The sequence below is a fragment of the Fukomys damarensis genome, unplaced genomic scaffold (assembly GCF_012274545.1).
Source record: "Fukomys damarensis isolate Sample0158 unplaced genomic scaffold, DMR_v1.0_HiC HiC_scaffold_35, whole genome shotgun sequence".
Taxonomy (NCBI): Eukaryota; Metazoa; Chordata; class Mammalia; order Rodentia; family Bathyergidae; genus Fukomys; species Fukomys damarensis.
The window spans coordinates 15866525-15879703 of NW_022900947.1; the positions used below are offsets into that span (position 1 = coordinate 15866525).

The 13179-nt window shown below is 41.2% G+C and overlaps 1 protein-coding gene across 1 annotated transcript in view; it reads right to left on the reverse strand.

Moving 5' to 3' along the window:
* Positions 1-2161: 2161 nt before the first annotated feature.
* Adgra3 (adhesion G protein-coupled receptor A3) overlaps positions 2162-13179 on the reverse strand; it is a 104131-nt gene continuing 93113 nt past the window's right edge. The window contains exons 23-25 of the mRNA XM_019205442.2: positions 7565-7710; positions 3906-4001; positions 2162-3770 (exon numbers count right to left, since the gene is read on the reverse strand). Coding sequence (XP_019060987.1) covers positions 2528-3770; positions 3906-4001; positions 7565-7710 — 1485 coding nt within the window. The 3' untranslated portion in view covers positions 2162-2527. The remainder of the gene's footprint in view (positions 3771-3905; positions 4002-7564; positions 7711-13179) is intronic.

Here is a 13179-nt window from a genome sequence, read left to right on the forward strand (position 1 = left end):
TGGTTCTGCCACCTGTTTTTCCAGCACAAGGTCCTGAGTTCGATCCTCAGTGCCCCCCCAAAAAAAGTGCCCCGAGATTTAGAAATCACTACCCATAAATGACCCAAAATACTAATAGGCATTTATATTAGTATATATAAATCTGTTCATAAAAATATGCATACACCAACCAATTTGCCCCCTTGCAACAAATTTCTATTTGTTATCTGAAGAGTTTAGTATAAAATCAAGTTACATAAGAGTATATGGCACGCACATTTAGTCATTCACATTACATGGCATGATCTAAAAATAACTTCTATGGAATATAAAAAACCAAGTCATGTGTGGTTGGTTCCCTAAGTAGAATATAGCCAGTTATACCTCATTATGAAACTAGAACAGAAAATCTGGATAAGAACTAAATGTGATTAAATGATAGATAAGAAGTACCACAGCAACAACAAAATGAGGTATCAAGCCCAGTGACCTCCGTATCAGGAAACAGTCCTGGTCCTGGATATGGTGTGATTTGCTAGCATGTCTAACAACTCTAAAGTATTTGGGACTTGGCTGTCATTTTTTTTTTTTTAATCACGGAAAATGAATGCACTGATCTCTAAGAAAACAGAAATATTTGTTACTTTTACAAATTCCATGGAACATACAGAAACCTAGCTGGTAACAAGCCCTAAGTCATGAATGACAAAGGTGGGAGAAACACATAGGGGTTACTCACATTCCAAACACAAAACATCAAACTTTAATTCAACCAAACAGGAAAGATGTGCAGAGTCATCCTCATCACCGAGGCTGTGGCAAAATCCCACTGGACATTTTCACTGGAATCTTCATTTCCTTGTATGGTTTGATTTCTTTTCTGATCCTTTCTGATCCCTGGTTCCTACTTTTTCTGTTATTTAAAAGAAGTCATAGTTAAATTAATAAACGCTTATTCAAAGAAGAACATTTCCAAGAAAAGAAAAATTTCAATTTCTATAGAAAGGTGAGAAAAAGAAAGCAACAAATTTTTCTCCATGTGTAGAACTGACCAACAGGGGAGGCAAACAGGTCAAACCCTAACGTAATGAACCACACAGCAGAGTAAAGTAAGAACAGCAGTGAGGAAGGAAGGATCACACACTGCCCTTCTCATTAGCTTATCTCTGTCATTTCCAAACACCATCTGCACAGAGTAGAGCAAATTCCCACAGCAGCCTGAGCTAGGAAGTATATTAACTGTGCAGATGGTGAATCTCTTCCCTGGCCATCTTATTTGCCCCACTCACCGTCTCAAGGCTGTCCTACAAACAGTCTTCAATAGAAATACCAGTTTTCTCAGGGAGAAGCAAAGCAACACAGTTCTAAAGCAGGGCCCTAATTGGAAGCGAACATTTATATGACAATGGGTGGTCCTTCAGTGTCTCAAGAATGGCTCTCTGAAGGCAGGTGGTTATTCTCTCCCAATTTCAGTAGGCTACACTATTTGCCTCTTTTAGCACCTCTTGAATGTGTACTTTTGTCTGATTTGATTTAAACTTTTAGCCTTCCACTGAAAACAGATGTAAGCTGTGAACTTTTCATGCATGGTCTTGCAGATGACAGAGAACTGGGAAACACAGTGAGATTTAGGACAAGAACAGGGAAGGAGAGCGGCAGTGCACTGCCCACACCTAATGTAAACTGTTGGCTTGGAATTTAAAGGTCATTAATTTAGCACGGACCTAAGGAACTTCACCTGTTTCAGTACGAACAGAAGCCAACGTGAAGGCCACTGGTGAAGAACTCAGAATGACTCAAAGTGAACCTTATGTGGTAGTTCTTCATTTACATTCGAGGGTAGCACACATGCATGCAGGACTGCACACACACTAGAAATAAAGAGTATGAAACTAAATTCAAATATAAGCCATGGAAAAGCTACAAAAGTGTTGACAATAGTATAAAGATTGAAGTGATGTGGTAAAATTATGCAACTTAGGAAATTGTTAGGCATTTCCATTTATAAAAGCCATTCTGTGAGATCTTTTTTAAAACCCGAAGCATTTAAAGCTACATTTGTAAAACATTCAAAAATTCACTTTGATTTAAATGCCAGTCAATAGTTAACAAAGTTAATAGAGCTGAAACTGGTTTACATATAATTTTCCTTAAAATATCCCACTGTATAAGTTTCATTAAAACAGAGCTAAATGCTTGGCCCGTAAAACATAAGGAATACAAAGTGACAAACACCTATTCATTTTATTAAATACAAGCCTGAAATGTTAAGTAGGTATTACACATTCTAAGAAATTACATTTCAGATTCCCAAAGTGTCCTGTTGGTGCTTTGACAAGTAAACTTATGTTTTAATGGACCTATTTTAATGAAAAACAAAAAAGCAACAATTTGGGAATATAAAATAAGTAAAATCCAAAGCTTAGAAGTTTATTCAAAACTGTTCTGAATCCCTAAGGTGGCTGTAAACTGTTTTCAGAAGTTCATAGCTTAAAGGAATGTGAACATCACAGTTCATGTCAGTTTCCGCCAAGGAAGACCAGCAGAGCTACACAGTAGTTTCGTGTTTCCATAATCCAGTTCTAACATTGCCAGTGCTGTCTGTACTGAGCAGAGGTCCTTCCTGTCCACTGCTTTTAATTGGTCCATTGTGAATGGCCAAGTTGAGGCCATAAGATTTCTGCTGACTTTCAAGTTCAACTACAGTTGGCTTCCTTAATGCATCTTTTTTACTACTAGTTGAAAGAGGCTTTTCGAAATTGCGGCTACTTTTAGGCAGTGTGCTACAAGCATCACTACTGTCTTGCTGGGGTGGGTTGTACTGTCTCTCTCTGTAGGCTAAGTAAGCCCTCCGACTCCGAGAATGTCCTTCGTTACTGCCTGGCCGACTCTTGGGTAAGCCATTCTGCACGCTTCCTTCCACACTCGTGGGAACATCGTAGGCATATTCGCGGAGGACTGTGAGTCGGCTTGCCCGGTGCCCTTTACTCCGGTTTTTATGGTGGCGGCTTGAGTGCACATTTGGTCGAAACTGCACATCTAAAGGCGCCACATGCATTTTGATATCATTGTCCATCGAATGTTCTGTGAGACTGTTATCAAGCTGAGGATTGGAGTTCAAAGGTAAAGAATTGGTATGGCACTGGGCTGCTGCAGCCTGCAAGTTTGTTAGCTTACAACCCTGGGAGGAATTTTTGAAGCTCGATGCGCTCTTGTTTGTACATGAAGACTCTGCACTGCTATTGGTGCACTTAGGTGCATCCCCATTTGTCCCACTTGAGTTGGGGGGCTGGACGTTGACTTGCACTGAGTATGAACTCCATCCTGGGCAGCAGGTCACGATCCACGCAAGTCTGACGTCCTCCCTATTAACACAATGGTGAATCATGATGAACGCACTGAAGGTTAAACACGTGGCTCCAAAAAAGAAGCTAAAAACCAAGTCCAAAGGGTAATACAAAGAAATGGCCAAGGCCCCAAACATCCACAAAGCGATGTATAAGAGCAAGGTAAGACTGGCCCCCAAGAGCTGAGAATGAAAAGTGTGCTCGTTCTCCAGTGCTGATGTAGAAATCAGGGACAAAGACATTGAATCCTGATGATTTACTTCACCATTTTCATTGGCTGCCAATCTCTGTTGCTCTTCCGTGGGCTCCTTAAGCTCATATTTGCGCTCAGGGTGTCTTTTTAACTGAATAAATATGCTTAGAAAGTACATACAGTTTACAAAAGTAATGAAGCTGGCAGGTCCATAGAAGGCGCCCAAAGAGGGTTCCCAAGCCATCCAGCAACTAGAAAAGAATGTGGTGAACCAGATCAGATGCTGTGTATTTCAACAAACTGAGGAATTTCAATAAAAGACAGTGCCTACAAAAATACTTAAAGAGCAGCAACTGGGTCAAGTACAAAGAACACAAACTACTCACTAGGGTGCGCTTGGCCGACTGCCGTAATTCTTGATGTTTGCCGCAGCTGTTATGCCACAAACTATGATGGGGATCCCACCACCAATCAAGTAGAACCTAGGAGGAGGAGGAAAATGGCAGCAGCTGTTCTTTATTCTGCATTTTTTCAGGTATATGAACTGCAGCATCTCAGTACATCAAAATTCATTCCCTGAAGATTACTTTTTTAAGCAAAAATGAGTTTCTGTTTTGCTTGGGTTTTTAGATTACTTTTTTTTTTAAACTATAAGACCTTGGAAGGGTCTGAGCTGAGGAAAGCTGGTCAGTTGCTGCCACCTTGTGGACAAGGAAAGGAACACTCACCTACTGCATGCAGAATTTTACCTTCATTTTGGTTTTGGAGGTTTCTTTCAAATTCAGCTGGTGAATGGGAAATTTGGTCCGTTATGAGACAGACACTAAAATTTCACTGTGCTAGGATTCATACTAAGAATGTGACAGTGTATGAACACTATTAATGTTTAGCTAAGCCTTGTGTTCCAGGTCCTCTATCCATGTGTACTGCATCCCTCCACCAACAGACTAAACAGAGGGTATTTGGATTTCAAAAGCTTCGGAATCCTTTCCTGTGGATAAACTGGGACAGCCAAAGACACAGAGGTGCATCAAGAACTGCAGGTGTAGCCGGGCGTGGTGGCGCACACCTGTAATCCCAGCACTCGGGAGGCTGAGGCAGGAGGATCACTGTGAGTTCAAGACCAGCTGGGCTACATAGTGAGTTCCAGGTCAGTCTCGACTACATAGTGAGACCCTGTCTCAAAAAAAAAATTTTTTTTTGAGTACAGTTTCTCAACTGAAATAACCTGGTGACCTTTGTGCTCCCTGAGAAGAACTTTCCGTCCTGGCTGGTTATGCCTGTGTACAGTTAAAATCCTAATTCTGTATTTACCCTCTCTGAGAAACAGCCCTCAATCCTGAATGGGCCGGATAAAGGCAATATTCATGACACATTATTCCATACAGGATTGCTTCTGCATCCTATCCTCATCAAAATCCTTAAAGATGATGCTAGCGATTCTGAACTGTAAAACCAGAACCATGTCTTTTATGTCAGACTGCAGAGAAACCTAGATGGGCAACCTTCCTCTTCTTCCTGCCTCTTACTAACTCCTATCTGCCTTTTCCCTGGAAAGAAAGCATCCCTTCCAAAATGTATCTAGGCTTCTGTCCTTTTCTTTGGGGTTCTTTTTCTGCTCAGAACCTTCCTGTCACCAATGAATTCTCACTTTATTACTTCAAAATGTCCCACGCTACCCCGCCCCCCTTTTAGTTCCAACTCATTTCAAGTTTTCCTCACCTTCTAGGACTTTTCTTGAACTATCTCCTCCTTTCGCTCTCTTCAGTTTCAAACTCCCAGAAACAGGTGCCATCACCTGCCTTGCTTCAATACCTTCTCGTGGGCTCTTCCACCCCACACCGTGATGCTAAGGCTACTCAAGGGCGGCCCTCGCCCACCTTCCCCATGGCACTGTTGCTTAGTGTCGCAGTTAACTAGAGCGTCACCCCCAACAAGGGACACCTAGCGGATTGGTTGAGCACATTTCTGGATGACTTGTACCCTTTATGGAATAAAAATGGAAAGAAGAAGGGAGTCTCCCGCTTCTCTGGAGGAGCTCAGTCTCTGCTATTGCCTTTGACAACTGTCTCCAGGCTTGCAAAACCCTTGATTCTCCCTAACAGACCATCATGGGACTCTGCAGACTTGGACCTTTGCCTGGACCTTCTGGCAATTCAGACCGCATTTCTGAATTCCTCCACAGGCTGCCACGGCAGGAGCACCTTGTAAATCCTTATGTACTCGGGCTACCCCAGGAAAGGAGGGTACCAGCCCTAGTGGGAGGAGCTGGACTAAAGCAAAGGGGGCATGTGCGAATGTGGGACATTCAGGGGATGCGCAGGGTTTGGAACTGCTGTACCTGAACTCTTTCTGTTTCTTCTCTTCTCAGAACCTAGCAATGATAAGTAGCTGCTAAATGTGGGATTCTCAGGCCTCCTAGTCAACCCTCCCCCAGTCTTTAACATAAGTGGCACAGGTGCCCCATATCATCCTACAGGGTGACTGTAGCGGCTGATCACTCCTGCTGCCCCTCATCCTCCACCTAACCACTCTCCCCTGGAATCATCCACCTTAGCAGGTGTTTTCTGCCGCTTCCCCCAGTGACTGTTTCCTACAGCCTATCTACTAAACAGAGATGAGGTCCAGGGTTCATACTTTTCTTAACTAACTTCTCCCCGGGAGATCTCCTTCATTATCAGGGTTTCAATTACAGCACATGGAAATGTCGCCTGCTTTGTCTACACTATGTCATGCTGCTCGTGACTGGACTTCCAAAAATGTACATTAATAAAAAAGGCACTGGTAAGCTCCAAGACCCTGGGCGAAAGGGCACCAGGCATATTGGGTACCTTCCCCGGGCTACCTCCATACCCCCCAGCCTATTTTTCCTGTGGTGTTTTCCACATTGATAGGAACACCATCATCAAGGAACCTAGGTGAATTGAGAGGGCCATCTGTAGCCATCTCCAATTTCCTCTTAAATCCGAATGGTCATCAGTCCTAGAGAAAGTAACTCATGTCTCCAAACACGGATCCTCCTCTGTTGTCTATGACACTGTTCTGGCTGCAGTTCTCGTAGGGAGAACCCTAATGACCCAGAGGGAATTCCTTATGTCTAGGGAATGGTGGTGAACCTATGCTGCGCGTCACAGTGGGCTGTTATCACTGTGAAAGCCCTAAAAGATGTGCCATCACTGTTCTAGGGCACCGTTCCGATTTGCAGTCCACACCAATGCCATTTTATCTTTCTAACATGACCCCGCGGCAGGCCCAGCCCCAGCTTTCACCCTGAGTTCCTGCTCCTCCGTCCTCGGCACCCTAGGATCCAGCCAGGCTGCACTTCCCACGTTCCTCAGCTGACTCCCCGTTAGGGCCCTTCCACCCTTTGCCTTCATCATGACAGTGCTCCAGCATTTCCTAGAGGCTGCCCAAACTCACGGCTGCTTTCTTTGTGCTTCCAAAGAACTTGCCTTAGTTCTCCTCCCGCACCTCAAACTCAAGGGGAGGGCGGGCACTTGCAGTCCCTAGCCCAGGGCCAGATACAGGCCAGGCATTTGACGAACTCTGCCACGACTGATAAATTTTTTTACACCTCTATCACGATACTTAATCTGCTTAATTTTTCTCTTATTATAGTGGGTGGGAAGGCCATGACTACAAATCCACTTTATCTTGTGTAGAGAATAATTAAGTGGATTCTCCATTGAGGAAATTGAGAAGGTGACATATGACCTTAAAGAACTAAAAGGTTAACTTTTCAGAGTGCCTGCTACAAAGCCAGTAACATCTTAAGGGTTTCGCGCATTAACACATTCATTCCTCCCTAAAGCTCTGCAAGTGGAGTTATCCCCTTTCTGGAGAGGAGCTCAGGGGCACAGCGAGGGTGCAGAAGAAGTACAGCAGGAAGGCTGGGTAACCCACAGTCAAAACCAGGCAGCACAGCTTACAGGTCCATCCTTTTACTTCTCAAAATAGACTTGTCAATTTTTCTTATAATTTACAACTCTGCTTCAACTACAGCAAACAGTTAATTAACACTTAACACAACAAAGACATTAGATACCTGAGCATTGGTCTTGGTGGAGGGGGAGGTTCATCAGGATCCTGGCATCTTTTAGCTTTTTTGGTGACTTGTTTATAGATATTTCGAGCAGTCACTCCCACCCATAGTACAGTGGCAAGGGTGGAATAATGAAGAATTATTCCAACCTACAGGGAACATTGAGGAATATATATAAATCAAATGAAATGTTTTAACAAGTCTGACTAAAGATCATTAAAAAGGTCATTTTAATGATCATTGTTTTTGCCTGCTAATAAAGCACTCTTAAATATTACATCCCTCCAACGTTCAAACCAAAAGCTAGAGCCAGGAGGGCCGAAGACTACAGACCCACTCAAGATGACCCGCAATATAACACATCACAGGCACCCAAAGTCCTGCTTTCCACATATGGAATGTCACAAACAGGGTTCAGTTTCCAGGACTCATTTTAAGAAAAAAATAGAGGAAAAGGGTTAACTGGAAGCTGAAAGCCAAAGCACACAGAGAGTATGTCTTAGAGAAAGAGACTTGAATTCTGACACAAGCTTCTCCTATCCTGGTAAGAAAGCAACATAATATGACGTTGATTAAGGCAGTAAACCCAGGAATAAAATTTTGCCAGATTTAAAAACTGTATATACACCTCCTACCTGCTGTATGATCTACATGAAGTCATACCATATCTTAAGCACTAACCTCCTCATTTGGGAAAGTGTCATGTTGAGAAAATAATGGGACCTCTCTAAAATTAAGTTTCCTCAATATGGTAGTGGGATTGGTCTCAATAGACAGTTCTAGGGATCGAATAGTAACAGAATCTGGGCTATGCTAGATGCTCAACAAACAGAGGATATGTGCAATACATGTAAATGATGATACTCATGGAGCTTTTTCCAAGTGATGACAAGAGGCACGCTTATTTAATGACCCGTGTTTAAAGCAATGCTACCTGAGGACCAAATTCCAGCTGAAGGTATGAGAGGGGATTAAGCTATAAAAAAAAATTTAAGTCACTAGGCATGGTGGCACACGCCTGTGATCCCAGCACTCAGGAGGCTGAGGCAAGAGGATCACTGTGAGTTTGAGGCCAGCTTGGGGTACACGGTGAGTTCAAGGACAGTCAGAACTACACAGTGAGACCTTGTCTCAAAGAAAAAAAAATTTTCTTTAAAGATAATTAAGTGCCATGTTTCACAGATCATCAAGAACATAATCCAGCTTTCTTAACTAATAACTTACTGTTGCTTTGGGTCACTTTTTTTCTTACATAAATATTGTAAGATTCTAGTAATGAAAATCTCCAGGAAAAAAGTTCTCATTTTAAAGAGATGGTTCTCCAATCTCAAGAAAATCAAATCAGCTGACATTATCAGACCTAAGTAAAAAACAAAAGCATGTATACCACTGTCTGGGGTTTAACAAAAATCCCTCTACATGCAATCCTTGGTGATACCAAAGCCTTATTTGCAGAGCAAACAACATGGGAGCCACTGTCCAGGGTAAATAGTGCCATGACTGGAGTGTCGGGAGGGGGCTCCGGGTCGCCCAAACTAGAGAAGCTGGAAGTCGTCTTCTGCCTAAGGAGACAAGTCGCTCCTTGGTCTCTGTTAGTTTGCTGACTGCACTGTGAAAGAAAAATTTATAGATAGAAGTGGAACAAAAAGCATAAAATAGCCCTTTGAGCCAATTCAAGTCACACCAGACACTGCAAGTAAAAGCAGTATAAATGAATTTGGTGCATAGAAACCAATAAATTCAAGACAAATCACTGATTTGGATTCTACTCTTGCTGGAGTTTTCTTTGACACAAAGGTGAAAAGAATAAGAACTATAAAATACAGTAAGTTAAACATGCTTTCAACACAGAAGGCACAAGATGGAGAGTTTTCTAAGCAAAGTAACTCAGTTTTTAGGCTTTGCAGTGTTTTCTATGGCATTTCTAAATTTCAAAGAAAAGTATTCCCCCTCTTTTTTTCTTCTTCAATACTGGGATTTAAACCCAGGGGCTTTACATTGAGCTACATCTCCAGTTCTTTTTTATTTTTTATTTAGAGACAGGGTCTTGCTAAGTTGCCCTGGTTGGATGGACCTAACTTGCAATCTTGTTAAATGATTTTAGGAATCTAATGGTCTCTGCTCAGACAGGCACATAAGCAAATCACTAAACATTTCATATGAACCAGAAAAATGGAAAAATTAAGACGTAGTAATGAGGGCTTCCTATGGTATTTTCCAACCAACACCAGGGCTATATATTCAATACAATCTCACCGTCACAGATAAACCAGAAATCCAATACAAAGGCTATATAAAGAACTAATTAAATATAATGGATTATCACTTAAGAAATCCACTTTACCTTTGGACAATATATTTTTTTTTTGGTACCGGAACTCGAACTCAGGTCCTTGCGCTTGCAAGGCAGGCTGTGGAGCCACTGAGCTAAATCCCTGGCCTTGGACAATAATTTCCAAAGCTACAAAATAGTAATAGTATAAATAGAACCCCACATTAGATATGCTTCCTAACCATAAATATAAATTCATATCCTAAAATTTTTAAAATTATCAATAACTCAAGACAGCAGAGCTATACAAAACAAAAAGACCTTTATGACAAATCATATTTAAATATACAAAAACTAAAATAATTATAGCTTGCACTAGTGAATGACTGTGAGATGTACAAAAATATACTTTTGTATATGAACTTACTCTGTTTTCTTAGCTTCGCCGACTGGTCAGTATTATTAACCTTGAGCTACATACTGACCCACAGACTGAGGCTAAAAGAATTTTCTGGATGACAGATATAAAAGAATACCTGAGGAGACCAGGGGGTACTACATTTAACAGATAAATCCCTGAGTTGGTACAGCAAAAGTCAAATCCCTTCACTGCACAGCTATGAAAATCAAGGACCAACCAATGGCCTCTTTTCTTCTCTCACTCAGCCTCTTAGCTCTGCTCCAGCTCCTTTTGCAAAACAGTTAAAGCCCACGGAAAGCACTGGAACTGACTGAGGAAACAGTGTGCATCATTTAACTCAGCCAGCCTGACCCACTATTTTATAGGAAAACCTTTCTGCCCCTAGTCGGTAAGTGAGCAGCAGAACAAGCTGTTCAGGTAGAAAGAACTGGCGCCTACCTCCTAGGATCTGGAATTCTCGACCAGAACTTTTTGCATTCCACCACCTCTGCTCAGCTGGCTACTAACTGAATTAAGTGTTTTAAAAAGTAACATTTGAGTCAAAAGTGATGCTATCTTTCAAAGAAGGGGAGGGCATTGTAAAATAGAAAATTAACAGGTAGAACATCTGAATACATGCCTTTTCTTTTTCTTGTGTAAATCTTTAACTAACGGGCATTTGTTCTAGAGGCCCTAAAAAGCCCATGTAACTCATCTCCTCTTCACTTTATAAATGGTACAAAACAGCACTCAACACAATGAAAGGCAGCCATCTTTACAATAGCCTCTTTTATTCATTTCCTTAATGAAATAAATTAATATGTCTGCTTCAGGAAATCAATGAATACTGTTAGACCAAATTGAGACCATTAATACCAATGTGTACTGTGTATTGTACGAATAGAGTCTATGCTCACAACAGCTTTTGGTTTGAATGATTTGAACTATGTGCAAACATGGCCTTCTTTTTACTCTGAGCACCTACTAGGGATCAGGTCCTGTGTTGGTCCCTGCGTAAATCTGGGTGAAATGAACTGACATAATTCTTGCCCAGAGAGAACAAACAGGAAGGTACAGAGTTCTAAAGGTAACAATGGGAGGTGATGGACGGTATTTCTGAAGTGGTAACAAAGACACCCCAAGGTATAATGAGAAACACCCATGTGAAGAAGAGGAAAAACTAACGGCACAGAATCTATGTTTTTGTCCATGCATTAAAAGTGAGACCTTATCTGATTTCTTGTAAGCTCCAAGCCAAAGTTTGCTTTTCAAATATATAGTAATGGTTGTGAACAAACAAAAATACTACATAACTGAGAGATAATTGTGCCAGTAAATATTAGTAGCATGGTATTAGATAACTTACACTGATAAGTCACTGTATGCTTGCTACTATTCAAACTGCGGAATCATTTAATCCTCTCAATAATTCTTAGAAAAACACATACATTTTCAGGTATATAATGCTAGATTAATCATAAGGCTCGGGTTCATCACACATCTGATGACTGGGTTAAGCATGGTGTGCCTTTATTCGTGACTGCTGTTAATAATGCAATAAGCATCCAAGAATCTACCAGCAAGACAAAAGTTATCATCTTGTAAATAACCTGTATCTATCCATATCACCTCCATGTCCAAGGCAACCGTTGTCCTATACTCTTACGTTCTTGGTCTTTTTTATAGGAGTTAATGCACTCATCTATTTTTGTTAAACGTATATGGCCTATTTTAGTCATTTTTATTTAAAAAAAAAGGTACTGTGTGAATATGATTTTTGAGACTTGAATTTTTCCTAACACTCACTGGTGCTATTCTACACTGTTATAATACTCGTTTTGATTCCAGCATACCAGTGTTTATTAGTTTATTCTGTGATAGGCATTTGAGTTGCTTCAAGGTTTTATCTACTGAATATACTGATGACATGAATATTCCAACCCAGGCACACAGGCAAGGTTACTCCTTGGGCCCAGGAGTGGAACTTCTGGGGTCCATGGTTATGTGAATGATTTACTATGGAAACTACAGACTCCCGGAGTATACAACGTACATCCACTATCCACTAATGTCCCCATCAACAGTATATCCAAGAGCCTGAGGAGCCACATTTTCATCATTATTTGGCATTCCCAGGCTTAGTTTCTGCCATTATAAAAAGCATAAAATGGTAATTAATTGTTACATTTGCATCTTTAAGGCCTCCGAATGGTGCTGAACATTTCATGCATTCTGGCCCTATGTGCTTAATCTCCCAAGACATGCCTATCCTTTGTCTTACCACTTCTGCTGGGCACTTGTGGCCCACTCATGATTATATTTCTGCTTTATTTTTTATCCTAATGCTCCACCAGTTGTATGAATGGAAATAGCTTCTTCCAATTTGTAACCTACCTTTCAAATGACTTTAAGGGTACTTAATAAATAAAAGTTCTCATCTTAGTCAAATTTGTATCTTTTCTAGTGAATGCCTTTTATTGTTTTATTCTAAAAAATCTTTTCTTAACTCAAGTTCTACAACATTTTCTAAAAAAAAGTTTAAGATTTTGGTTTGTACTTTTAAGTTTTTAATCCAACCAGAGTTGACTTTTTGTACCGTTTTCAACATAAAATGGGGTAGAGGTCCTTTAAATCTCTTTCCAAATGGCGTTTCCCCAATCCACTCAGTCACGGTGGTGGGCACAGCTGATTAGGTTGGCTGTCTCCGCTGTACCCCAAGTCCTGCCCAGGTCGGTCTGGACTCCACAGCACTGCTGCTCAGCTCAGCCATCTCGACACAGCTACTACCCCAGGACTCAATTATCACAGCTGGCAGCCTGGATCACTAGGACACTATTCTAGCGTTGCTCTTCCTTCTCACAAGTATCTTGGCTCTCTTTCACCCTTCACTTTCAGATAAATTTAAGTATCAAGTTTCATGAAAAAAAAAATACCTCTTTATCTATA